Below are 27,687 nucleotides of genomic sequence, written 5' to 3'. Positions count from 1 at the left end.
CCTCCCCGCAGGCCGGCCCCCCTCCCCGGCTTCCTCGGCCCAGATGGGGTGGTCCCGGTGGTGGGCAGCCCCCCCCCACCACCGCGTGGGCACAGGGCCCCCAGCGCTGCCCCCACGGGGAAGGGCCCTGAGCCCGGGCCCCGGCTCCAAAGCCGCCTCAAGTCTCCTGCAGCGCCCAGGCCTGTGGCACACCTGCGATCCAGGGAGGTGGAGGTGGGCCAAGGAGGATGGGGCAGTAGGGGCCCTGGAGGCCAGGCAGGCAGGGCAAAGCCACTCATCCAAAGTCACATAGGAAGCACGAGTCAAGCACCCGAGGCAGCACTTGAACTCGGGGCCTCCTGACTCGGAGGCTCCAAGCATCTAATATACAGGATTGGGTCCCAAGAGAGGGCATTCGAGGGCCCCGTGCTGGTGGCAGCCTACCAGGTGACACATGACCACAGAAACCAGAAGAATTAAATCATCTTTTATTAACAAAAGAAGGCACCTGCACCCAAGCCGAGGCTGGCCTTCAGTGAGAGAGCCCATGAACAGATGATTTAGAGACACACCCCAACAAAAATAAAAGTCTGCTTGCATAAGTGATAGAAAAATAGAACACAGCAAAACTTCCATATTACAAAAAAGGTAAAACCGATTTTAGTCCATAAAAATGTAAATCTCGTTTTGTAGAATCTGCACCGCTTTGAAAAAGGTCTCAACAGCGAGACAAGCTGAGAAAAGGGCTTTGTCCACAAAAGGAAAAAACCTATTACTCTCTCCTCCGAGTCTCCAATTCCTAACCCCCAAATGACAGACATGCATTTGATCCCCAGGAAGCTTCTCCCTGCCAAGACCTGGCTCCCAGAAGGGGAAGGCACCAGAATGTTCCTTACGTTAAAGAACAAGAGCAGCCTACATTCTAGAGCTGCCCAAGAAAGAACTTAGCCATTGATAGATTCTGCCATCTCAATGAGGAAAAGGGACCAGAAAAAATAAAGAGTAACTTTTCTCCTTCACTGACTGGTTGGCTGATTATCTTGCAATGCTCAGTAGTCAACATCTCAAACTCGGATTCTTACTTTAAAAACCAAAAAAGGGAAATGCTTCTCCCAGGAAAGGTAAAACCATCCTGCCAAACTTTCATAGAAGCTTCTTCACCTTTGGATTCCCTCACCACCAGGGAGCTCTTAAAACAAAACAAAAAAAAACAAACAAAACTCCAGAATGATGCGTCCGGTTCTCTTGCCTATTCCCTTCAGCACCTAGATGCAATTTTCCTTCTGCAGATGCCTCCAGAGCTTAAAAGAAAGTGTTGCTGGTGCAGAATCATTTGTCTTCCTTCCTGATCACAGTGAATTCACACGCATCTTAACAAAATGACAAGTCTTCCTCTGATGACCCACGCTGACTGGGTAGACATCAACACAAGCTAACTATTTGGTCACAGAGTAAAAAGGGACATGATTTTTTTCATTAACCAGAAAGCTACTGAGAACTGTGCAAGGAGAAGCATCTTTAGAAAGAGACCTAGCCGAGGTAGCCCAAAACAGGCTGCACCCCTCAATCTGGACTCTGACCTCAAGGTGCACAAATCTTCCCATGTGCTCCTCCCTCTTCCCTACCCAGGGCCCCAAGCACCTGTTTCCTCAATTAGACTTTGGCTTCTCCAAATCCCCCACCCCAGGCCCCAACAAAGAGCTTTTTCATGCCTCCTCTTCGGGTTCCAACCGCCTCAAAGAGCTTTCCAATCAATTGGTGTCTTGCCAGACTTCTTGAGCAACTCATTGGTCTTGGAGAAATGCCTGCATCCAATGAACCCTCTGTGGACAGAGAGCGGGGAGGGGTGGGCAGTCTGGAGGACATGGTGGCGCTTCTGTAGAAAGAAACACAAGGTGAGGCTTTGCCTGGTGTTCCCCAACTAGACCTGGGCCCACAGCTGTCCTCAACAACTGTGTCACTTTGCATATGGGGAAATCAGGACAATTAGACCCTACAGACCATCTAGATTCCCCAAGGGTACAGGAAAGCAGCTTGCCTAACTCCCCAATACTCAAGAACACTTACATGAGCCTCTGAATTCATAAGATGGAATAAACAGATTAGATTAGCACACCCTGGCTTTACAGAAGACACTGAGGCCTGGATATTAAGTGACTCCGTCACATTTAGGTCCCCTTAATCTTAAAATCTGGCCTTCGTTTTTTACAAGACCCATGGCAAGCACATGAACTGGATTGGAGTCAGGGGGGGCTGTGCTAAGTCACAGCCTCACTTTCTCCTCCAAGGCCAACTGGGTCCAGTGGCCAGATAGGAATCAGGAGGACTGGAGATGGTCTTGGATGCGAGGCAATCAGGGTAAAGTGACTTGCACAAGGTCACACAGCTAGAAAGAGTCAGAGGCTGGATTTGAACTCCCATCCTCCCGATTCCAAGGCCAGTATTCTATCCACTGAGCCATCTCTCTAAGAGAAATGTTGTGTGAGCCACAGAGTCTGAAGCTAGAAGAGGAAGCATTGCCTCCAAACCCTTCAAATTAACATCAAAAAAAAAAAAATCAAATTTCTCCACTCCCATCCCAACAGCTGTGAATAGGTCCTTTCAACTTTTCCAACACCAGAGCCCTAAGACAGGGAGGGGTTAGAGCTGAAGCCCGAGCTAATCAATAGTCTGTACTCAAGGTCCCAAAGGATCAGGAGGACCAGAGTACAGAGGCAGGCATCCAGGGCTCTTGATCCACTCACTCCTGTACAGGACACAGCCTCAGCGAGATTTCTCAACATACTCATGGGAGCTATGGATGGAGCTCCAGTTCTGGCTCTGGGCTTAAGACCTGCTGTTTTCTCACCTATTAAGTGGAAATATCAAAAATATTTTCCCTCTTTCTCAGGTCCCTTCCGGCTGATGTCCAAATCTTACCATTTGAAATACAAACATGAATGACCTGGCTGCTCAGATCAGATTCAGACCTTACCTAAGCTTATTTCCAGAGAATGTAATGTTTAAGAGAAATTTTGTCCATCTAATTTTCAAGCAAGGGGATTGGAAGATCTTATCCAGCTTCAAGTCATCCGTGAAATTTTCATTTCTAAAATCCTCATGTGACAAAATACTTGAAATCTCTACCAGATCATTCTATATGGAAAAGACCTGAGGGATTATCTGATCTGAGAAAATCTTTCAAAATCCATTTAGAAATGAGAATGTGGCAGGTCAATGAGGTCCAAAGCTTCCAAAAAGAACCAAGGTCCAGAACTCAGTTTACAGACCCTGTGAAGAAGTCTCTAGGCCTAGGAAAAACACTGCAGATTCTGTTTGGGACCCTAAGGGAGTGAGACGAAAGCACGCTGCTGGTGTCTGCCCACTCTCTAGGCACCCCCTTGCCCCAAGCCCCTTTGCTTCTTTGATGGATTCTTGGGGACCCTGGACTGAGAAGGAATGTTCCACTCAAACAACTCAGTCTGGATGGTGTCAGAAGTGCTAAAGTGAGGCAGCCCAAGGGTTCTAGGCTTCTCCTTCTGGTCTGAGGGCAGAGACAGCAGCAGAGTGAGACCTACCCTGTCGATGGCGATGCCCTTCTTCTGCGCATAAGCCCCCCAGAGCATGAAGACAAGGCCACTGGAGTTCTTATTCAGCCAAGACACCACAGCATCGGTGAACTGCTCCCACCCTCTCTCCTTGTGGGAGTTGGCCTGGTGGGCTCGGACAGTGAGCACAGCATTGAGGAGAAGTACGCCTGTTCACAAGCACCGAAGAAACACATCAGCATCAGCCCCATCGACAATGCCCAGGAACCCAGTGAAATGGCAGGGGGAAGAGCCTTTAATAAATGGTGGGGGATCTAGTGGAAGGGAACCAGTAGCAGGACTAAACCCTGGACAATGTCCTGTCAGGTCTGTTTTCCATCATTAATAACAGCTGATCCAATCTCAGCCTGTTTGAGCTCACAGGACTCTGAGGGCTGGGAAGACCAGACCACAGGGGCAGAGAAAACTGAGACAAGGACAGTCTTTGATGTCTCCTCCATGATGGTGAACTGGCCGAGGCCCCAAGTGATTAAACCACAATTAGGAGAGAACAGGCTTCACCTCTGCCCTCCCTTAAGCCACTGCTTACCCTGGCGGGCCCATCCAGATAAATCTCCATGACCAGGATGGACAAAGTCCTCTATGTCTGTGGACAGCTCTTTATAAATATTTTCCAAGCTGAAAGCAAGATAATGAAATGCTTTAGCATCTGTGAAGTTTCAAATGTACCACCAGTGATATCTAAAAAGCTAAGAAATGGTAGCTAATGGAGGAAGCCTGGGTCTGGAGCTAGAGGGCCTGCACCTCTCACCAGCAGGAGGGCAGGGTTGGAGAAGCCTCCTCACTTCTCCTGGGACTCAAGTTTTCTCACCTGTTAACGACAGCCTTGCCTCAGAGATGGCAAGGGTGCTAGAGATGGGTGCTAGCTCCCAAGCTGGGATCCCCACCTCATTGAGGACTGATGAGGAAACTTAAAATGGCAATCCTTGGAGGTGGATTTCATCACTCAGTCCATATAGGGCAGATAAATACTGGCCTATTCTCCTCAGCCAGTTGCAGCATGGAGGACAAATAAAACCCCTTAAGAAGATTGCTAGAAGAATAAACATGTCGTGATTGAGAAATAAGGTGAGCTGCTACATTTCACATTTCCACGAAACAGACTTTCATAACCCCACACTCATGGGACAGCATGACAGGAAAGACCACTGGCATTGGAAGGACAGGATAGGACAGAGTTCAGGATCCTGACTCCAGCTTGGGGTAGGACTGGATGCAAATCCACACACTGGGCTCAGAATCTGACTGGAAAATGCAGGAGAATTGAAGGAGAGGTACCTGCATACGCCTGACTACCATTTCTAATCATCACATGAATTTCAGCTGGTGAAAGGGGTCCAGTGTGGCTCCAACCAGATTAAACACAACTGGGAAATGTTAAGTAGAATAAAAGTATATATACAATACAGCATAATGCTATTTTCGGGTTTTCTAGCATCAATATCTCTAATGACTAAACCCCTAGAGGACATCCTAAGAACCAAAATGAACAGATTTTCCATTACATTCAACCTCAATCTGTTTCTTCCCATCTTCTACAACACGGCTGGCTCTCCTTTGAGCCCCTGCAGTCCACCAAGAGATGCCCCAATAACCATCACCACAGGATGTTGGCAGCTGGAAGCCCCTTTCGTCTTAATCACCCTCAGGGACTCTGGGCCCTCAGAAATGAATACCTTACCTTTCCACATATGGGTGCAGTAATAAGCCTTTCCCACATGACCCACTGACTGGGACTGTTGCCTCCTTCTGTGGAGATTATATACTCCCAGGGTCCAACATAAACAGATCCTAAGCACCAATACGCTCCCAAAAGAGAGGGAGGAAGAAAGAGTCCTTTCCTTGCCTCCTTTTCATAACTTATCTGAAAGCAGTCATAATTTTCTGCCTGCCAGAGAAAGGCATCCTACCTCGGAGGGGGTGGAACAGGCCTCTGAACGCTGAAGCAGAGTCCATGAGCTTGATTGGGTCCGTGATATGGGTCCTGCCCCAAGATGACAACTTTCACCTGTGTATGCCCAAGTTTGCCAGAAATTAATAAATGATTCATGTGATTTTTTTTGGTAGTAAGAAATAATGCACAAGACTGGGTGACTTTCAATTTCTCTTTCCTACTTTTAATGATAGATATTAGCAAAATCACTGGGGTGGCTTCTTTCACCCTTAAACAATTCCCTTTGTTCCTAATCTAAAAGTCAAAGCACCCAGGAAATGACTGATCCAGAATGACTTCCCTTTATGCAAATCTACTTCCTCAGCCTTTGGAAGAAGTCCAGCAGACCTACCTGGAAACAAGTTAGGAATTTCAACATTATAACCCTTTCCTACCTGATTCTCTCTGCTAAAATTTGAAAGTTTGAAAACTGAAAAATGATCATAAAATAAAAAGTACCCAATGCTCCCAAAATATGCCTTTTTTCATATGAATGGACAAAAGGTTCCCAAAGGAAAGGTCATGCATGGTGGGCAGAAAACAAATAAGTCAAATCCAAAGACTGCTTAATGAATTGCACTTCACTGCCGTCCTTTTGATTTGGGGGATGTGAGCCATGAGGACCCTACCACCCCCACCAAGGGACAAAGAAAAAGGTCTCTTGGTGAGGGAGGCCCTTATCTAAGACAGATAATGGTGCTTTTCCAGTCAATACAAAAACACAAGTCCACAATGCACTATTTTTTAATTTTTTGATAGAACCCCATACTGAGCAACTCGCACCAAAAAAGAAATGAAATGAAATGAACCACAAAGGGGGAAAAAAAAAATCACATGGTTGTTATAGTCCCTCAAGACCTAGTTTCTCCAAATGCAGAACCAAGCATCTTAAAATCATCTCCAAAGATCATATCAACAATAACCAGTGAATTCTTCCTTCTAATCAAAGTTCCTGTGCTTCTAGTAAAAATAAAAAGTAAATAAAAATATAAAAGTAAACAAAAAATGAAAATTGCTTAAATATTTAGAAATGAAAAATATCCCTTGTTCTGTAGTGGTTGGAAAAACAAGGGATGGTTTACATTTCTGAACACTTAAGTAATTTATTTCCAAAACTCACTGAGACAAATATTTGGGGAGCTCCAGGGCTAATCACATGTCTGAGCAGAAAACCTCACCAAACTTCATCCGAATCCCCAAGAGTTAGTTAATCACTCATCAGAATGTGGTCTAGGAAGAGCCTGATGAAATCAATTTTGAGATGCAAGTTAAAACACAGGTCAGCCCTGGTGCAGGGGTTTCTTATGAATGAGGCCGTTGGTTACATTAACGTTCAGCACCCACCATGAAGCCAGCTGGCCTAGAGAAGAAGCCAATAGACTGCAACCTGGGAAGCCCGGCACCCTAGGAGGATGAGCCGCAGTTCCAAGCCTGTCTTGTCCGGTGGCTCCCGGTGGTCTCAGAGGAGCCTGCACTGGATCGTCAATCACCTGGATTCCAGGAGCCGAGAGGACCAGGGCGCTCTCTCTCCAGTCCCCCTGTCCCTGAAGCTCTTTAGCATCATCCCTGGATGGACCTCTTTGTACTTACATCCCTGATCTCACACAGCTGGGTCCAAGCGAAGACCTGCTCTGGAGGGGGGTAGACGGTGTGGCGCTTCCGTTCTTCGGCTACAAAGCCCATGAGCTGGTTTCCATTATTTACAAAGGAGACAAAACAAACGGTTAGGAACGTTCTGGAGATGAATTCTTTCTCTTTGTGAGCAGTTTAAGCTGCTCCGCGGGCCACCGTCGGGTTGTCAGGGCCTCCCTTAGCAGATAAAGGGGCTGCGGCCCGGCATTCTGGGGGCGGCGGCGCCTCCCCGGTCTCGGGGTCCCCGGGGCCCCGGGGCCTCACCTGGAGGAAGTAGGGCTTGCGGAACTCCTCGGCCAGCGGCTGCCGCCAGCTCTCGCCCAGGCCCGGGGGCGCGTTGCGGGAGGCCAGGCGCTGCAGGGCCGCCGCCTTGTTCTTCTGGATGCGCTGCAGCTGCTCGGGGCTCAGGGGCGGCGAGGGGGCCCCGGGGCCGTCTCCGGCCCGGCGGACCTGCGGGGCGGCCCGGAAGAGGCGGGTGAGGAGGCGCGGGGGGCGCCGCCCGAGCCCCGGCGCCGCGAGGGCGGGGGACCAGACCCCCATGGCCTCCCCGAGAGGGCCCCGGCGCGCATGCGCCCCCGGGCCCCGCCCCCGGGAACACACCTCCCCTCCACGCGGCCGTTTCGCGGCAAAAACAGAGGCGGAGCTCGCGAGTCCCGCCCTCTCCCCTCCGGATTGGAGGCCGGGCCCGCGCACGCGACGGCGGGCGGAGCTCCGATTGGCCCGCCGCCGCCCAGCCTTCCTCCTATTGGCTGGCCGCGGCGCCGCGCGCCAGAACGGGGGTCCCGGGGCTGCTCAGAGACGGAGCGGGGCTCCGGCCCAGGCCGGGGCTCAATGTTTCCTCTTCCAGCACCTCCCCGCTGGATCCCCCAGGACCCCCGCGCTGGCGCCACCCCCCGAAAAGCCCCTTCCTCACCGCGGCATCCTCGCTCTCCTCCAGCCCCGCCTCCGGGCCGGCGTCCTCCGGGGTCTCGGGGCAGGAGCGCCGCTTCTTGGGGGGTCTCGGGGAGAAGAAGGAGTGGAGGGTCTTCTGCCCGATCATGCCGGCGGACGCGGTGGCGGCGGCAGCAACAGTAACAGCGAGCGCGGCCCGGCCCCTCCACCCCCGACCCCTGACTCACTCGCTTTGCCACTTGGCGCCACGCGTCGTACGCATGCGCCGGGTTGCTTCCGTAGGGGAGGGGCGCATGCGTGCGACGTTTCCCTTCTCTCGGAGAGGGTGGTGGGGCGGGGGGGGCTGTGGCGCATGCGCACCAGGAATGACTAGAGAGCCCACATGACTGAGGCTGGCGCGGGAGGGATCTGGGGGGCGGGGATGGCCTCTGACCCCCGCCTCAGTTTCTCCCCCTGTAAAAGAGGCCACGGCCCTGCCCCGGAGGAGACAGTACACAAAAGCATGACTCTGGGGAGGATCGTCGATGATTATGGGGGGCTGGGGGATCCCTGGGCGCCGGGAGGCTGCAGCCCTGCCCCGGGGAGCGGACAGTCCAGGGGCTCCCCCAGGATGGCCTCTAGCGAATGTTCCTTCTAGAAGCTCTGTCTCCCCAGAAGGTCATGGTTCATCTTTCCAACCGCACCCCCCTCTCCCTGACCCTCAGAGAGACTCCGAGAGACTGTCCCCCTTCTTCCCAGACGGTCATGGATTGCCCTGCCCCGGCCGCTGACTTCTGGGGGTCTCCCTGCCGGGGGGGGGGCTGCCTTCTAACCGAGCTTCAGCCTAATTCAGGCCTGGAAGGTTTTTCAATACATTAGCCTAGGGGGAAAAGGAATTTTTTTTGGGGGGGGACCCTCTCCTGGCACCCCCGGGGGTCTCCTCCCACAGATCTAGAGGATCTAACTGAATTGGAAGTTAATTCTTTTCTATGGAAAAGACCTTTTCTCCAAAAGGCTTTTGTCCTTTCCAGACAAGATTTAAGCATTTGTTACCCCCCTTACTTCCCTAAGAAAAAGGGGCTTTTCCTGAAGTCTGACTAGGAGAGAAACCCAAGTTTAATTTTCATTAATTAAAATTAATTAAAATAATTTTTAGGGGGTAGCTAGGTGGCCGATAGAGAACCAGCCCTGGAGTCAGGAGGACCTGAGTTCAAATCCAGCTTCTGACACTTAATAATTACGTAGCTGTGTGGCCTTGGGCAAGCCATTTAACCCTATTTGCCTTGCAAATAATAATAATAATAATTTTTAAAAGGTCTTAAATGTGTTTCCACTCTTGGCTTGATGCTGGGTCTCCAATCAGAATTCTGAAGACTTGACTGCCTAGGAAACTGTTCCGCAGCTTCCCCTTCTCTCTGCACCTTGTTCCTACTGGTCTTCCCAGGGTTTTCTGAATCTACTCTTAACCCGCCTATGGCACCTCGAACTCCAATGGATGGGATCCCCCTTCCAAGTCTTTGCTGCTGTTAGCATTTTTTGTGAGCTTTTTGACCTCCTGGGGGTGATGTTAGGATCAAAGCCATTTAGAGATGGGGGGAGATCTTCACATTAGCCCCTGTGGCCTTAATGTATGGAAGGAAATTTTAGAAAGGGCCTCAGGAACTTCACGGATCTCAACAAATTAAAAACCCTCCCCAGGATTGTCTAAGTGTGGGGAGGGGGGGCAGGAGGGAAGGAAGGAGAAACAGAAAAAATAGAAAGGATTGTACTATTATAAAAGAAGACTACTTGATTAGAAGGCTTGGTTCCCTCAGGTTACCCCAGCCAGAGTTACATCAGATTAGAAGCAGCTGGAGGGGAAATGTTGGGAAGGGCCTGAAATTAGGGGTTTCTTTGGTGTGGAGAACTCCCTCTACCTTTATCTGGAAAGTCTCATTTTAAAAGAATTGCCTAAAATGTTGAGAGCTAAGTGACTAATCTAAGGTCACTCCTTGAATTGAATTGAATTTCTGACTCTAGGGCAGGATCAATTAATAAACACTTTAAGTCTCTAGAAAGTGGGAAAAGACTGTCCAAAGACCCTCCCTTCCCCCGGAGCTTATCTTCTAAAGATCTACTGATTCACTAAGACACCTTAAGGGGAAATGATTTCTATAAAATGAGTTTTCTCTCTGGTTAGTGGTTAGGAATACAAAGACTGAGGCTATTTTAATTTGAAGAAGAGAGGATACCTTGAGTCTTTGGGAATGGTGTTTGGACATTTTAAATTCAACCGGACTTTTCCCCTCAAACTCTTCTATTACTGTGGCAACACTCCTAGTGGTCCTCTTAGTGGTCTGAGCTCCTCCTGGGTGTCATCCTCCATGTAGGTCTGATAGTTTGTCTCTGTTGTCATTGCCCCATCCTTTTCTGTGACATCTGATTCTCTGTGACCCCATTGGGGATTTTCTGGGCAAAGACACCAGACTGGTTTGCCATTTCCTTCTCCAGGTCATTTTACAGGAAACAGGCAAACTGGGTGGAGTAACTTGCCCAGGGAGGTGATGCCCTGACAAGCACATGAATTGGATTTGAGTGAGGAGGTGTTATGCTAAGGCCCCAGCCTTACTTCTCCAGATCCATCTGGGTCCAGTGGCCAGATAGGAATCAGAATGACTGGAGATGGCCTTGGTTGTGAGGCAATCAGGGTTAAGTGATTAGACCAAGGTCCCACAGCTAGTAAGTGGCAAGTGTCTGAGGCAGCATTCCAACTCCCATCTTTCTGACTCCACTGTGCCTTTGGCACCTAGCTGATTAGGGGTATCACTCTCCTGTTCAGTAAACTGGACTAGTTCTTCTTTCTCCCCAAGATAAAGTATGAGATTGTTTGATTTTTAAAGCCCCCTCACAGCCTGGGCCATTCCTCTGTCTCCTGGCTTCCCACTGTGCCAGCCAGTGACACCTGTGTGACTTGGCTGCCCCCACGTCTGTCTCTGCCTCCTTCATATCCCACCTAAAATCCCTCCTCCAGGAAGCTGAATTCCACTCCAATTTCATGCCTGCTCTCTGTGGACCCTCTTCTATTTATCCTGTCTGTATCTGGTTTGTACTGGTTATCAGACTGGGAGCTCCTGGAGAGCTGGGCTGACCTTGGCCTCTCTTTTTGACCCCATGGAACAGAAAACACTTAGAAATGTTTGGTGACTCCCCTTAGCAGGAATGGTGATTGTGATTTGAAGGTTTTGAGACGCCTCCCCCTCCTTGGGTGCTTGACCCAGCAGAGGCCCCCAGACTGGCTGTCTGGATCTCTGGCTCATATGTGGCCTTGGTGGTGTTGCTAGGGAAATATTGCAGAGTGGTCTGGTCTAGGGTTAGAGAAGGTGAGTGAATTCACTTGGAAGACCACTGACTCTTAACCCAAATGTATTTAGGGACAAAATTTTATTTATGCATTACTGTAGATATTATAATAACAAGGAAATTGAGAAGTAACATGGCTATTAGGGAAAAGAAAGTACCATAGCTAAGAGCAATTAAGGACTGTTGTGAGGACTGGGATTAGATCAAGGGATATCTAGTGTTAAAATTTTCTTGGGCTGAAAATGAAATAAAGTTTTATGAATGAAGTTTTATTCTCTAGGATCTTACTATTAAGTCATGGGTGGATGGCATCCTTACAAATGCCAACAAGTGACACAGAAAGGACAAAGAACCCTAAAACTGAGTCAGGAAACCAATGATCTTTTCCATAGATGACAGTCCTGCAACATGATCCGCTCTCTCATAACTTATATAAGAATCCCACTCCAGCTGGAGAGGAAATGTTGACAGATAATAGGTTTGCTCTCTCCTCATTATCTGGAGGAGCTCTCTGATCTTCAGGTTTGTGGATCAGGTGAAAGGAAGCGAGTAGGGACTCCGGCCCAGTCCACTTTTTAGATGGAGGAGACAAGCTCTGACACAGTCTGTTGACATTCTGACTTACTGAGACAACATTCAGATTTCTAAGTATTAGAGCTTTTTGATCGGAAATAATGGAGTTAAAGAGTATCAGACTTAGACGATGGGGTGCAGTAAGGAGTGGTCAGGGCCGCTGGGAAGGGATTAAGGGGTGGGTGACAGACTGGGAGAAAGGAGGAGGGTGCCTGTTATCTTAGTGAGTCTAAGGGCCTCAGTCTCCCCCCATGGTGGGTGGCCTCCGAGGAATCAGCTAGACACGCACATCCGATGGGAGCCCCCAACCCCTTTTGGTTCAAGTTGCTTTGAACAGTGGCATGGAGGTTGTGTGAGCAGGGGGCCGGCTCGGGGAGGGATGAACCCGGGCATGGAACAGGGTCCCATCTGGCCTGCCCTCCCCGCGTGGCTTTCCTGCGGCCCCCGGGGCCTCACTCCCTGACCTTCGCCTTGAGGTCCCCTGGGCTTGGGGGAGAGCCACAGGACTGTGGCTGGCCTTGGCTCCTCCAAGGGGACCATCGAGCCATGACCTGCATTTGAGTGGGGGGCTGTGCCTCACTTTGTCCTCCAGTCACCTAGAACAGGGACCAGAGGTGAGTTAGGACGCCTGAAGCTAGCCCTGGGGGCGAGCCCCGTCCAGGCTGGCACAGCTCGAGCCTCTCTGAGGCTGGATTCGAACTCTGGTCCTCCCCCACTCTCACCCCTCCCCTTGGCTCCCTAGCTCCACGCTCATTGGTCGCTGGAAGCCGGGCCGCGCTTGCGCTGTGGCATCAGTGACGTCATTGGGCGGGAGGAGCTGCAGGACTCCTGGCGGGCCGGACCGCCGCCGTGCGCTGCCCCCGGAGGCCGGCAGGGGGAGCGCGAGCGCCGGTGGAGGAGCCGCACAGAGGGGCGGGGCCGGACGCCCGGAAGTGGGGGGCTGCATCCGGGAGGAGCGGGGGCGGGGCTCCGCCTCCTGGCGGCGCGCCGTGATTGGCCGAGTCTACCGACTGGGCGCTTCCGGGTGCTCTGAGGCCCCGCGGAAGCCCGAGGCCAGGGGGGGGCGGGCCCGGGGGCGGGGCAGAGGCCTCTCTTCCGGTGCGGTGCCTGCCGTGCTCCCAAGGCTGCGCCTCCCACTGGCAGGCGGGGAAACCGAGGCAGCCGCGGCCGGCGAAGGGCCCCCCGTCACGTGCCCGGCTGACCTCTGACCGGCCCCTCCCGCCTGCCCCGTCGGCCGCGACCCATGGACCGGTTCGTGGTGCGGCGGGCCGCGGCGGCGGCGGCGGAGGGGGCGGGGGCGGCGGAGGCGGCGGAGGCGGCGGCGGCGGCGGAGGCGGCGGCGGCGGCGGAGGCGGCGGCGGCGGCGGAGGGGCGGCCCCCGCGCCCGGCGGGCCAGGCCGGCGGCGGCTGGCGCGAGGTGCGGGCCCCGCAGCTGGCCTGCGACTACACCGTGCTGTTCGGCAGGGACGAGGCGGACGGGCTCCTCCGGGCGCTGGAGAGACAAGTGGAGTACCTGGAGGGTGAGCGGCCCGTGCCAGCCCCGTGCCGCCTCTCCCCACGCGCGCTGACACCCCAGGCTCCAGCCCAGCGCCCCTTCCCCGGGCTCCCCAGGACGCCTTCTGGGTCCCAGGATTTCCCCGTTTCGCCCCGTGCCCTCTCAGTTGCTAGGTGCCCGCACCCATCCTTGCCCGCTTCAGAGGAGCCGAGGGTCCGGGTTCTGCCCGCCAGGCGCCCGCAGGGTCGGGTGGCACAGCCCGCTTCTCACGCTCGCAGCCTTGCCGCGTACTTAGCGCTTCCTCCCAAGTGCCCAGTGGGCACCGCCCGGACCCCACGGGAGGGCAGCCCTGCCTGCCCACTCTGCTCTGGTCCTGCCTCGGCTCAGCTTTACCGGAGAGTATTGGACAAATGTAGAACTAACTTGTATTTCTATAGCCCTGTAAGGCTTAAAGTGCCTCACAAATGCTTAATCCTTGCCATGCCCATTTATGTCTATCTGATAAGTGAAGAAACTGAGGCAGAGGTTCAGTGGCTTGCCCAGGGCCACCCAACTAGGATGCTTCTGAGGCAGGGTTCAAAGTCAGGTCCTCGTGCCCCCGGACCCCAGAGCTTCCTGGAGGGAAGAGGCCAGCGACAGCCTCCTGCCATAGAGCAGGTGTTTAATGACAGCAGGATCCATCGGGTCCTTCTGGCTCCAATGTTCAGTTCTGTTCAGCCCTTTGTGCAGACCAAAATACTGCCTCAAATCACACACACACACACACACACACACACACACACACACACACACACACACACGCGGTCTGGAGGCGGAGTCCTTGGGCAGTGAGGAATCAAGGGGGCCCATGTGGCAGTACTTCTCAAGTGGCTCCTGGAGGCAGTCTTACTGCAGTGGTCATCTGAAGCTCTCTCATGGTCCCAAGATACATTTAGTTCTGGGACAAGCCAGAGGAGAGGGGCTGACAAGCTCAGCCCAGGTCCTTCCATCTTTACTGCTCAGGGCAACACCTGCATCTACTCCAGGGGGAGCCACAGAAGTGAATTCTTAAGAGTTCAAACGATGGTTTTTACTTCACTAGGTGATCATTCCAGAGTCCAAGTGTTTGGCAAATGGCACAAGATCCCAAGGAAGCAAGCCACGTACGGAGACCCTGGGTTAACCTACACCTTCTCGGGCCTTACCTTATCTCCAAAGCCTTGGATCCCAGTCCTGGAGCACATTCGAGACCGTGTGACCAGCGTGACTGGACATACCTTCAATTTTGTGCTTGTTAACAGGTAATCAAGGCCAATGTTGGGCATAGGGTCAGCCACTGGCATACTTGACAGCTCCTTTTGAGAAAATCCACGAACCGGGACCCTTTCTAGTTTGTGGAGCACAAGCCTGGGACCATGAACAGTCTGCCTTTGCTGAACCAAATAGGAGATGGAGCCATTTCCAGATGCTTACGCCTTCCTTCCATTAATTATCTTTACTTAGCCCAGTGCTGGTTCACAATAGGTGCTTAATAAATGTTGACCTACTGAGAACAAGCCAAGGGCAAGTTAGGAGAGGCCTGACTTCCCAGAATTCCCCCGAGTCCATATAATATCTTAAATCTACGGGATGAGAAAAGTTAGGCAAGTCAACCCTAAGGCCCTCTTCCAGCCCTAAATATAACTCCATCTTAGCTCATTTCTGGAACTCGGGGCAGACCCAAAAATCTTCCCAGGGAGACTCAGATAGTCATGCTATTTAGCTTCTGCAAGGAACTCTTAGGAGATCCCCTTCTCCCAGCCCAGCCCCCATTTTATAATTGAGAAAACTGAGACCCAGAGATCTTGGCCTGAGGTGATCCAGGTCCAGAGCAGCTGCTAAACTGTGGTAGGGAATTTCAATTTGGGATCCACAATGGAACAAGAAAATGCTTTGCCCTTGCAGATATAAAGATGGCTATGATCACATCGGCGAGCACCGGGATGATGAGAGCGAGCTGGTTCCCCGAAGCCCCATCGCCTCTGTCTCCTTTGGAGCCTGCCGGGACTTTGTCTTTCGGCATCGAGATTCCCGAGGGAAAGTGCCCTCTCGGCGTGTGGAGGTGGTGAAGCTTCAGCTGGCCCATGGGAGTTTACTAATGATGAACTACCCGACCAATGTGCACTGGTATCACAGTCTCCCCATCAGAAAAAGGATTCTGGCTCCACGGATCAATCTGACATTTCGTAACATTCTGTTTTCTAAGAGATAAATATTTGTCCTCTCATTAAGCCTCGTTTTTTGGTACAGAAAAATCCAATTTTCTTCTGATTCTGTGTCAAGGAGGGGCAGGTTGGACAAAAGGCCAATAGTCACATGCAGTGAAACTTTAAAGAGGAAATAGAGCATGTTAATTTATTAAAGGACTGTCATTTTTCTTTGTAGTGAAACAGGAAGCTGCAAACCCATTGCCAATTTACCTTTTCTAATAAATGATTCTTTATTGCCATAATCCACACAGCAGGTACAAAAAGAGATGCTCCTAGCAGATCCACAAAACTAGGGGTTTGTATTGTAAACCACTCATTTAACTTAAATTTTTGTCATGAAGAACTGAATAATTTACCCCGGCCTCAAAATCCATCATCTGACGTTCATGTAATAATGCTAATAAATTAAGAGAATTTCAGCTTTTACAAAACGGTTAATGGTTTTTCTCTGCAAACCTCTTTCTTTCGATTATCCACCACATACGTACTAAGCCTCCCTTCTGACCTGCAGAGAAACACTATGTTAAAACCTCTGTGTTCATACCTCTCTGAAATGCCTTCCCAAAGGAATCTGCCATATTTCAGCCAATGCTGACTCAAGAATGCAGTCTAAATCATCTGGGTGTTTCCTTCCCTGGACTGGGGCAACTTCAGTGCCAGCAGCTCAATCCCTCAGAGAAGGGCACCAAACTGGGCCTGTGAGTTGGTGCCCGTTCCTGGCCCAGGGCAGCTTCAGGGCACAGCCAAGCCTAGGAAGAGCACCTTACTCTGAAATTCTTACAGAAATACCCCACCCACCTTGGGCAGATGGGGCCCAGCCATAGAACAACTGAGTTTGGCTTTATTTGGGAGGATAGATGTAGGCCCAAGTCTTAACTCCAGAGGGTTTGCAGATATAATTCTTCCTTGATCAGTTTTTGAAAATCTTAACTAAACCACAAGGAAGCCTATGGCAGCCAAGAAGTTTTTTAACATTTAAGTACCTGGACTAAGAGTTCTGAAAAGAGGCAATGAGAACATGATTCAATTTGGTACTTTCTTCTGTTTCTAATAAATATAATAGTTTTATGAGCAGAATGAATTCAGAATGTAGACGTGTGAATGTACACATATGTGTTAGGTAATGAATTCAGTTGCTCTATATGATCACTGGAACTGCCTTTTAAAAGAGGCAAGCCCTGCCTTGTAGCAGGGAGAGACTGCCCCAGCTCCCAGGGCCAGGCCAGGCCTTGGGTCAGTGCCTCCCAGACCTAGAAGGTGCCAACAGCAAGAACAGTATAAAGAGTAGAGCAGCTTGCCTTGGCCATGTCCTCTTCCACTGAAGAAAGGTCTGAGCAGGAGCCGGGTGAGTTTGTTCACTAAAAAAACAGAGGATTGAGCAGTGCAAAAGGTCTCTCTTAGCCTCACTGAGCTCCCCACATTTCAGATTTGACCCATTACAGAAGTGACTGGTTGGATAATTATTTAACAAGGGGAAGGCACTTTTCCTTTGAATTCCTGCCTTTAATAACTATGGACATTCTCACTCACAGCTTCTACAAGCCTTCTTTTTAAATAGAGAACTCTGACTTGAATTTTTTAGAATTAGACCAAATGAATCTCCTCTCAAAACAGCAGTTTACACACCTCTAAAGCAGCCTTGAGCCTCTAGAGCTCTCCAGCCTCCTGTGTCAGAGAGGGCTGAAGCTGTCTGGTAGGCCTAATGAATGCTCTCGAACCCCAGGATGCTCCCTGCCATGCTTCCAGGAGCTTGGTTTGGGCACAGATGACGAGAAGACATCTCCGTCCTGAGAGAGCTTGCCATCACTACCACACCGGAATGTCAAAGAACTGCAGCCAGGCCCTTTTCATAATGTAGACTGAGAAAAATTTAGAGGGTTCTTTTTCTTTTTTGAACAATTCTAGGCCTGGTCCTTGGCAGTATCACTCCTCAGTCTTGTACTCCTGGCTTTGGTGTTGCTGGGCTTTCGAGAGGACCCGTTCGTAGAAGAGCAGATAAGCGCTGGAAGACAAAACCTCCTGTAAGCTTGCTTTTCGGACGGTGTCGTCTGAGATCCACAACCACTGGCTGCTGGTGGACAAAGGGTTCTTGGCCGAAGGAGGGGAGCGCCGGTAAGTCACAAAGTGGCCAGAATGCATGTCTCCATGATGGACCACGACAGCCATCAGCCGGAAGAGGTAGACTGAAGAGCTGAAGGCCCAGAAAACAAAACCACCAGCAGCATCAGTAACTTTCAACAAACACATTAAAGGAAACCACAGAACCACATAGCATTTTGAGGTAGAAGGGACCTAGTGCCATTTTTAGATATAGAAATGGAATCCCAAAGTAGTCCATTTTATGTTGCCCCAGAACACAAATGCAGGTAAGAGTCAGAGACCAGGACTGGAGTCTGGCCTGTCTGACACCAGTGAATATACTCTTCACTGTTTTGTACCATGAAATCCATCTTAAATCTAAGGGAAAACTAAATTTGTTTTTTGGATCCTCTTGAACAAATATATTTGAAAATTCTCATTTGCTCTTAGAAATATGAAAAATCAATCAATAAGCATTCATCGTATGCCAGATGCCATACTAGGTTCTGAGGTACACTGATAAAGAATGAACCAGTCCAGGGGAATTCTTAGCAGCTTAGGATGCATAAAAATAAATGAGTTGGCAGCCACTTACCTATAATCAGGAACACCTGGGAGAGAGAAACTGCTTGGGGTTGGCAGCAGAGTCGGGGAGGAACAGGCCCCATTGACAAAAAGTGCTTTGGTCCTGCTGGGCGGAGCAGAGGCTGCAAGAAAAGGGTTTTTTTGACAATTTGGAGCAGCAGTGTCTATGGCAAGAGCCATCCTACTCAGGATAACCAGTCTTAGAAACACATTTCTTATGCAAACATTCCACCAAAAGGGAGAGAAGAGTGGACCACACTGTGTAAATGGGGAGCACACTGGTGGGGGCTCAGGAGCCATGGTAGCAACAAAGAGGAACAAATAGTTGACTTATTAAGGTTATCCTTAGCAGCCTTTGAGGGAGTCCATTCTAGGGACATGACCTGTCCCTGCCAGCCTACATGTAGGTGGTATAAGTGGGTCAGTCCCAACTAGGAAGAGAAAATTGGCATGATGCCATGCCTGGGTTACGGTATCTCATAGTAAGATCAGTACTGAGGAGTCTTCTGGGTCAGGACTCTGTGAACTGATGTTTGTCCTTCATTCTCAAAGAAGACCACAACATCAGGGAGGTGACATTATGACAAGCACACAGCCTCACTTTCTCCTCCAGAGCCATCTGGGTCCAGTGGCCAGAAATGGATCAGGACAACTGGAGATGATCCTGGATGCCAGGCAGGCAGGGCTAAGTGACCAGTTAGTAAGAGTCAAGTGTCTGAAGCTGGATTCAAACTTCTGTCCTGACTACAAGGCCAGTACTCTATCCACTGCACAGGTCAGCCAATACATTGACAATAGGAAATAGAATTTTGAGGAGTTGGGCAAGAAAATAGAAGCTTTAATAGGAAAAGGAAGCCGGAAAGCAAGGGGACTGGACAATCTGAATCAGATAAGGGCAGATTCTCTTTGAGAAGAGCTATAGCCAGATCCTCTAAAATAGAAAGGGAAAAGTCATGTAAGTGTGAAGTTAAGGCTAGCTCCCCAAAGCTTGGGAGAAAAATAGTCCACAGGAGAAACTGAGTTAAGGCATATCCTTACAAAAACATTTTATTGGGATACCCAGTTCTAATTCCAGGGCACCTAAGGTCCATGAACTTGGTTTTTTTTCCCCCTACTTCTGTTATTTTCCAGAGAACTGAGTTTCTTGTGTAATCCTTATGCCTTTTGTTTTATGAACTGAAAACATAATTCTGAGGGATCCCTAGGCATCACCAAATTGCCAAAGGGATTCAGGTTATCAAAAAAAAAAAAAGCTCCTGCTGTAGAGTATCCTTCTGGGAAAGGTACAATAAAGAGATTCACTCCAGTAATAGAAATTCTAAGACAATTATATTACATGTGGAAAGGTGGAACAGACAAGTAAAGTGTGAAGATAAAGGACCAAGAGAACAAAAGTTATAATAGCTGCAAGACATATGAGGCCCGGTAAAGGGCTCTGCCATGAACAAGAGGCCAGCTTTCCAAAGACCCTACCCCAGGCAGCTGAGAGGGGTCTTTGCCGGCAAGCAAAGGTATTAAAACTACTTGAGATTTGATTGGTTCCAACTATTGCTATGACCCCCCACCCCGTTCAGCTGAGTAGAAAAGACTGCGGGGAAACTCCTGGGTCTCTCTGAGACTCCTAACCATGACCAACACTGGGCAGCAGCTGGCTCAACCGAATCTATGCATGTCCTGACTCTTCACTGAATCTCTGTCCTCTTCTATAGCTCAGTAAAGCCCAAGTGCCTACCTTCATTCTCATATCAGAACTAGGAGGGAGAGACTGGCCTGCATCAGGTGCAGTCCACAATCCAAGAGGATGACCAGCACTGTCAGTCCAAGACAAGGAAGGGAAGTAGCTTTTGTGTCATAAATGGAGATATGCCATGGTGAATGCACTCAAAGGAAGGACATAGAATGAGAGTGAGGGAAGCTGCATCCTGATGCACCTGCACTGAGAAAGAAATCCAGGGCCAGGTATGGAGGTCATCTGGGACAAAACCAATCAGAAAGGCCTCATCCCTCAATTTAATTCACAACAGTTTAATACAAACACTACTATTCCTGATATGCAATAAGAAAAGCAGGAAGATTTTCTGTCAACAAATGTGGATGAAATGGCCATAAGCACATCAAGTGCTTTAGAGCTCAAAGGAAATCCAAGTCCATGAAGTCAATACTGAGAAACAAGGGATGAGATGAGAACTGAGGTTTGCTTCTTAAAAAATCAAGAACTCAATCCAGATGACAAAAGTTCTGCTGGGAAGCTCTGCTGTTCAGAGAATATGGAAGAAATGAAATAATCTGGGCAGAAAACCTGACTGGGATATGGCTGAGCTAAAGAAGAATTAGAAAGTAAGATCCCTTTAAATAAATGAAACAAGGCATCATTTTGATACAAGAAAAACTAGTCAATGGGACTGAAAAGAGAACTGCTCCATTGAAATGGCAATCCAAGAAGCTCAGCTTATTTCCTAGTCAGCAGAGAAGCAGAATCTGCATCCCCTAACCTTGGCCCAGGGAGGGGCCGGATCCCTGGTTCAGACAAGGGGGCAGGACTGAACCCAAGGCTCCTTAGGATAACATACTGGTAATGAGCTTAGATTACATCAACCCTCTTAAATAAAGGAAGAAAGGGGGCAGCTAGGTGGCATGGTGGATAGAGCACCGGCCTTGGAATCAGGAGTACCTGAGTTCAAATCTGGCCTCAGACACTTAATAATGACCTAGCTGTGTGGCCTTGGGCAAGCCACTTAACCCCATTGCCTTGCAAAAAACAAAAAAAAAAAAAAAAAAAAAAAAAGAGAGAATACATCAAAACCAAATTAGAACAATGCACCCTAGAACCCAGTTAGATTAGTATATGTTATTCCATTCCTTCAGCTACCTGTCATATTAGATCATTTTATTTTGCACTTGCTGATACAGATTTAACTATTCTCATTATTACTGTTGTTAAATGCCATATTGGTTCTCTCATTGCTGAAAATAGTTTGTCAAGTGGCATTTATTTCAAGGGTTTTTTTTTAATTTAAGGAAATGGGGTTAAGTGACTTGCCCAAGGTCACACAGTAAGGCAATTATTAAGTGTCTGAGGCCGGATTTGAACTCAGGTCCTCCTGACTCCGGGGCCAGTATTCTATTGCTACCTATAGCTACCCATGTCCAGTGGTATTTAAAGACAAATGTTAGAGTAAATATTGTGGATTTGATGTGGGGAGAGGGGCTGAATATTTTTAGCTATAGAGAGAAAAGCAAAACACTGTGCCACACGGACCTCTTGTATTAAAATGCCAGCATTATTAATAAAATGACCATTTACTCAGAAACTATGTCTCCCAAACTTGTTTCATGAGACCCTCTCATAGAGGTAGTTGAGAAGCAGAGTCCAATTTTGCCTCTCTATGGAGGTGCAAGGCATTTTGCCTAGTTTTTCGAAAAATCTTTGATCTACAAAGATCTATGAGATAAACTGTGGAGAAGGTAGAGAAAAGATGATGAGGAGAAATTTCTTGGGAGAACTATATAGAAACTTATTTAAGGAAGAAAAATCATAAAAGGAATTTTATAAGGAACTATCCTTGACAGGGACAGTTCAAGAGGATATAAGAGACTGTTATCTGTGATGACTAAAGAGAAAGGAAAAAAACCTAATTTAAATTTAGGAAATAAATGAACCCATCTTAAAGAGAAATAAGAATATCTGGATTGAACAAAAGAGTGAAACTGTGTTTCTAGAGAAAGAAAAGTTATCTGCTACTGGAGTGAGGGTCTGAGGCAACTCTCCCTATGATCCTTTGCAATGCCAGAATGTTCTAAATAATTATGCAAACTGCTGATAGAGACAGGCTGAGAGGAGACTAGGCTAGATTTACATATCTGAGAGTCATTTACAAAGAGATGTTAGTTAAATTATTATCAGATAAATTATTCACTTAACTCCTGAGCCCCAGGCCCCTCTCCATGAGTGTAAGTTATAGGTGGCATAGGATCCCAGAAACGGATCACCTCTCCCCATTGTGTTCAGCTACTATCACAAAACCACCTGTTGTAGAACCCTACAGCTCAACTAATCAGAAATTCCAACTGGATGGGTCACCTGGTGCCTGCCATGTCCCTGCCATCCATCATCTGCAGGCGATGATGCCTTGAGTCCACACCCCATTTTCTCCTCCCAGTGTGGTCTCAGCAGATACCTGCTTTGGGGGTCGTCATCCCATCCTTCACTTCCAGCACCGGCCCCACACTCTCTTTCAGTCTGGGGCTGTGTTGGCGAGGGTTGCAGCCCGGGAGATGGTATTTATAGATGTCCATGATCAGGAATTCATTAAACTGGACATGTTCATGACGTTTCAGAGGAGTGCCCTGATTGGACCAGCTCAGTCTTTGCAGGTGGATGCACAGACACTGAGGAAGCTACAGATTCAAAGGGAACAGAAGGAGGATCAACCCTGGACCTCGAGCCCCTTCAAGGCCCCCAGGAACATTCCTTCCAGCTCTCATGCATCATCTCACCTTCCCAAGCTTTAGCTGTTTGACAAACGTTGTTCTCTGATGTTCCACTTCTCCATTCATGGTCCCTTCTGCCTCAATCTGAAATAAAAGATGACATTCCCACTGTCGGCATCTCCCCAGAATTAAAGGGAGGAAGAGGAGGGTGACATGATGAAAAAAGCTGAGGGTTAAGTCACTCATCCTGACTCAAGAGTCCTGCACCAAATCACTTAACCTCTTTTTTGAAACAGAAGGATATTACATTTGGCCCACCTAGCTTAAAGGATTAAGTCACGAATGAGAAAATGGAGGTAAATGGGAATTTACTGGGAATCTGGGAATCACTGCACATAACTTAGGGCCTCTCCAGTATACCTAGCAGTGTAGGCTGCAGATGAGGCCATGGTTCTATTGATTCAACTGTGCTGCTGGCATTGAAGGGATCAAATTAACTTTGTAACTGGAGGGAAGACCTCTGACCTCTACCTACCCTAATTAACTTAACTGCTCCATCACTTCTCAGGTATTTCCTGACCCCATCACCAGCTGGGTAATCACCAGGCTGGAAAGTGATGATGATCATTTCAGATACTTCCACCCTGCTTGGCCAACCACCATTTTCTCTTGTTACAGGTGAAAATGGAGGGAGCCAAAAGGAGCTGATGTTTGTCTGCTGATGTTGGGAGATGGGGTACATGAAGCAGAGACTCAGTCAGGAAGGGAGAGGTACCTTGGTGCAATTGTCACACACAACATCCCTGACTGATTCTGATGAGATGAAATGATGAAGGCAGTGGTCCAGAGTCAAAGGACGACCCTAGAACATAAGAAAATAAATTCACTTTATAATATAAAAGACATCAGTATATAATCTCAGAGCTTTGTCTTCCTTAAGCAGAAAATGGGCCTCTGATGAGAGCAAAGGAAGCTTCCTCAAGTGTACCCTGTGGATGCCCTGGCCAGCTCCCAACACCATCAGAGTAAGAGGAGACTGTGACCAAGTGCTGCTGACATCTGGAAAAACATGATCTTCAGCAGCTGGGAAAATCAGATGCTTCAAACTTCTACAGGGACAGGGGAGCACACAAGTCACCCGTTGCAGGGGAAGGGGAGGAGTAAGGAGTAACCCCCCCCCAGGCATAGGTTTCTACACCTCAGAGACCAAGGAAGCCACAGCTCAGGACTTACCCAGGTGGCAGCCGGGATACTGAGGGATAGACTGTCAAAGGTGTCGTATCTCACAGGACTCTGGAACAAAAGAGGGCAGAAATTCCAAACAGCACAAGGTCAGGTGTAGGTGTTCCATGACGCACTCTAAGGAGCTGGGGCAATGATGGGGACACTGCCACAGATGAATCGAGGCTTGGCACCCCAGCCAAGAGGGGCCTCCAAGCCAAGGCTACCTGAGTGCCCAAAGGGAGGCTGGCACAGGCTAGGCCAAGGACCCTGAAGTGACTTCCTGCCCAAATCAAGGAAACATTAAGAGGCCAGAGGAGCAACAGATCTTGGCACTTCCTAACCTGTGCAACCTTGGGCAAAGGATGAGGGGCTCAGTTTCCTCACCTGTAGGTGTGGGGTTTGGGCTGGATGACCCTTTTGGCCCCTTCTACTGCTAAATCTATAATCCCATGTCCAGGCACATTTGACTGAAGGCTATGTTTAAAAACCACCACAACCCATCCAACAGACTCAAGTAATTCATAGTGGGTTCAGACCCAGATCTCATATTCAAAATCCTCTCCATTCTGAATGGCATCTCTTTGAACAGTCATGTTTTATAAAGGTTTTTTTTTAAGCTTTTTGCAATGGGGTCAAGTGGCTTGCCCAAGGCCACACAGCTAGGCAATCATTAAGTGTCTGAGACCGGACTTGAACCCAGGTACTCCTGACTCCAGGGCCAGTGCTTTATCCACCAGGCCACCTAGCCGCCCCATAAAGGTTTTTAGTTTCATGCTTTTCTCCCTCCCATCTCGAAAATAATCTAATGTGGTTATACATGTTTAACTATATTAAACACAAATCCATATTAATCATATTATGAAAAGGGGAAAAATAAAATGTGGAAAAAATGCCATAATACACAAAACAACTTTTAAAAATTGGAAATCGTACACTTTGGTCTGCATTCAGATTCCATAGTTCCTTGTTTGGATGTGGATGGTATTTTCTATCACAAATCCTTTAGAAATTGCCTTTGATTTTGTACTACCGAGATGAGCAAGTCCATCATAGTTGGATCATCACACAATGTTCTTCTGGTTCTGCTCATCTCACTCAGCATCAATTCATGCCAGTTTTTCCAGGCTTTTCTGAAATCCCATCCCTCATGATTTCTTACAGCACAATAGTTTTCCATCACATTCATATATATACCCAATTTGTTCAGCCATTCCCCAATTGATGGGCATGCCCTCAATTTTTAATTCTTTGCCACTACAAAAAGAGCTGCTACAAATATTTTTGTACAAATGAGTTTTTTACCATTTTTTGATATCTTTGGGACATAAACCTAGTAGTGGTATTACTGGATCAAAAGATATACGTAGCTTTATTGCCCTTTGGGCATTGTTTCAAATTGCTCTCCAGAAAGACTGGATCAGTTCACAACTCCACCAACAATGCATCAGTATCCCAGTTTTCCGATATCCTCTCCAACAGTGACCATTTTCCTTTTTTTGGTCGCATTGGCCAATCTGATAGGTGTGAGGTGGTACCTCAGAGTTGATTTAATTTGCATTCCTCTAATCAATAATAATTAGAGCATTTTTTCACACGACTATAGAAAGCTTTAATTTCTTCATCTGAAACCTGCCTGTTCATATCCTTTGATCATTTACAACTGAGTAATGACTTGTATTCTTATAAATGACTCACTTCTCTATCTGCTTTAGAAAGAGTCCTTTATCAGAAACACTAGCTGTAAAAATTGTTTCTCAATTTATTGCATTCCTAAAATCATTGGTTTTATTTGTGCAAAAAAATTTCAATTGAATGAAATCAAAATGATCCATTTTGCATTTCATAATGTTCTTTATCTCTTATTTGCTATAAACCAATCCCTTTTCATGTCTGATAGATAAAACTATTCCTTGTTCTCCTAAATGGCTTACTGTATATCCCTTTATGTCTAAATCCTGTACCCATTTCTATTCTATTTTGGAATAGGGTAGGAGATGCTGATCTATGCCTAGTTTCTGCCATACTATCTTGCAGTTTTTATCAGAGTGTGTTCTTATCCCAGAAGCCAGAATCTCTGGGTTTATCAAACACCAGGTTTCTGTAGTCATTTACTTCTGTTTCTTTTGCACTTAATCTATTCCACTGATCCACTCTATTTCTTAGCCAATACCAAATAGTTTGGATGACTGATGCTTTAATATAATTTTTATATCTGGTATTGCATTTTTGCATTAATTTGCATTTTTTTATTGATTCCCTTGATATTTTTGACCTTTTATTCTGCCATATTGTTATTTTTTTTCCAGCTCGATAGAGTAATTTATGCTAGTTTGATTATGGCACTTAAGTAATTTAATTTAGGTAGAATTGTCATTTTTATTATTGTAGCTTGGCCTACCTGTGAGCAACTGACATTTGCCTAGAATGATGCTTCTTTGAATGTAAAAGCAAACTGCATGAAGAGCTTATCAATGCTCCTCCCTGGGCACAGATGTCCTTAGGCCTGTACAGGTCATAGATGTGAGAGTAAGCCTTGGAGGCTTTGTCTAGGAGGTTCAGGATAAGCACAAAAGTTGTCTGGCCAAGTCTGACCATGGGATGGGACCCTTTGAATCTGATCAGTATGGAGACCATCCCTCTCTGCCCCAATGAGAAAATGTCCAGATCCTGGGAACACATTTTATTTACCTGGTGCTCACAGTGCTTACAAACCATGTTACTAGTAAGTCTCCCATGGAAAGGGTGCTGGGACTTCCAGGCACTGGACATCGGATGAGGAGCCCCTAGAACAGAAAACAGCAGTCAGTCCTTTAATCATCCTCAAAAAACTCCTACCCATTCACTCCAAGGAGGCTCCTCTATTTGGGGAAAAGAGGGAACTGTAAAGCCAACACTGGTAACAGAAATCTATTTTCCCGTTAATTTCCATAATACAACTGATGTGGCATTCTTAGTTTTTTAAAAAGATAGATCTTGGGGCAGCTAGGTGGCACACTGGCCCTGGAGTCAGGAGTACTTCAGACACTTAATAATTACCTGTGTGGCCTTGGGTAAGCCACTTAACCCTGTTTGCCTTTCAAAAACTAAAAAAAAATCTTATCTTTATATGAAACCTAGCTTTTTAAATACCACACTGAAGAGACAAATAATTTTAGGAACACGAAAGAAGAAAAGACTTAAAAATATTTAAGGTTTTAAGATATCAAATAATGCAGTCAATCAATAGCTGGATGGGGCGGGGGGGCATCTGGACTGCACACCCCAGGGAGACCAGCCAATGATGTGATGGTCATATCTAGACAGTAGACCAGGAGAAAATTACTACCTCGTATTCGGCAGCTTATTTGCTGAAGGGTCATTTCTGGCTGCTGCTGTAGAGAAAAAGAGGAAAAAAAGAGACTCGTCTGCCTTCACACTCCAAAATGAAACTACCCACAGTCGCCCCTCCGAAAACATCATCAACACAAATTGTTATCAAAAATAAAAATCCTCAACTTTTAAAACAGTTTGCATTGTCTTCACTGTATGCATTTCCTCATTTGTTCACCTAACAAATAATGAAATATAGACCACCTCTCTCTCTGCCTCCAACTCCCCATGTCCTTACATAGACAATATTGACTCCCTTACCATTTCCTAGCCTCCCTGTGCTACCCCGCCACAGAGGATCTCCTCCCTGTGTTTGTTCCCCCCATGGCTCCTCATCCAAGGGAGGGGCCTCTGCCCACATGC

General features: G+C 48.0%; 3 protein-coding genes and 1 long non-coding RNA gene across 7 annotated transcripts in view; 2 read left to right on the top strand and 2 right to left on the bottom strand.

Annotated features, from left to right (window-relative positions):
* Nucleotides 1-39: 39 nt before the first annotated feature.
* Nucleotides 40-4,972, top strand: LOC141501788 (uncharacterized). The gene is made up of 2 exons (XR_012472308.1): nucleotides 40-1,874; nucleotides 2,870-4,972. It is a non-coding gene; the product is annotated as an uncharacterized LOC141501788 (long non-coding RNA).
* UNG (uracil DNA glycosylase) lies at nucleotides 1,622-8,258 on the bottom strand. Its single transcript, XM_074206095.1, has 7 exons — nucleotides 8,045-8,258; nucleotides 7,396-7,581; nucleotides 7,090-7,185; nucleotides 5,477-5,574; nucleotides 4,096-4,184; nucleotides 3,537-3,715; nucleotides 1,622-1,855 (listed from the first exon to the last, which is right to left on the bottom strand). Exons 1-7 carry the CDS (start codon nucleotides 8,168-8,170, stop codon nucleotides 1,715-1,717), a joined length of 915 nt encoding a protein of 304 aa, XP_074062196.1. The 5' UTR covers nucleotides 8,171-8,258; the 3' UTR covers nucleotides 1,622-1,714.
* On the top strand, nucleotides 8,169-19,470 carry ALKBH2 (alkB homolog 2, alpha-ketoglutarate dependent dioxygenase). The gene is made up of 6 exons (XM_074202255.1): nucleotides 8,169-8,300; nucleotides 12,656-12,937; nucleotides 13,057-13,164; nucleotides 13,220-13,433; nucleotides 14,490-14,688; nucleotides 15,332-19,470. Exons 1-6 carry the CDS (start codon nucleotides 8,169-8,171, stop codon nucleotides 15,636-15,638), a joined length of 1,242 nt encoding a protein of 413 aa, XP_074058356.1. The 3' UTR covers nucleotides 15,639-19,470.
* The window catches only part of USP30 (ubiquitin specific peptidase 30), a 24,662-nt gene continuing 12,569 nt past the window's right edge, over nucleotides 15,595-27,687 (bottom strand). For 3 of the 4 annotated variants that reach the window (XM_074206088.1, XM_074206091.1, XM_074206090.1), the window contains exons 6-13: nucleotides 27,281-27,326; nucleotides 26,644-26,738; nucleotides 23,965-24,024; nucleotides 23,507-23,593; nucleotides 22,798-22,875; nucleotides 22,479-22,698; nucleotides 18,311-18,422; nucleotides 15,742-17,827 (exon numbers count right to left, since the gene is read on the bottom strand). In XM_074206088.1, the coding sequence (XP_074062189.1) occupies nucleotides 17,560-17,827; nucleotides 18,311-18,422; nucleotides 22,479-22,698; nucleotides 22,798-22,875; nucleotides 23,507-23,593; nucleotides 23,965-24,024; nucleotides 26,644-26,738; nucleotides 27,281-27,326 (966 nt within the window). In that variant the 3' untranslated portion in view covers nucleotides 15,742-17,559. Of the gene's footprint in view, nucleotides 17,828-18,310; nucleotides 18,423-22,478; nucleotides 22,699-22,797; nucleotides 22,876-23,506; nucleotides 23,594-23,964; nucleotides 24,025-26,643; nucleotides 26,739-27,280; nucleotides 27,327-27,687 lie in introns of all 4 variants that reach the window. The other variant, XM_074206089.1, reaches the window with a different exon arrangement.

Source organism: Macrotis lagotis, chromosome X, assembly GCF_037893015.1.
Source record: "Macrotis lagotis isolate mMagLag1 chromosome X, bilby.v1.9.chrom.fasta, whole genome shotgun sequence".
Lineage (NCBI taxonomy): Eukaryota > Metazoa > Chordata > Mammalia > Peramelemorphia > Peramelidae > Macrotis > Macrotis lagotis.
This window is presented reverse-complemented; position numbering and strand designations above follow the sequence as displayed.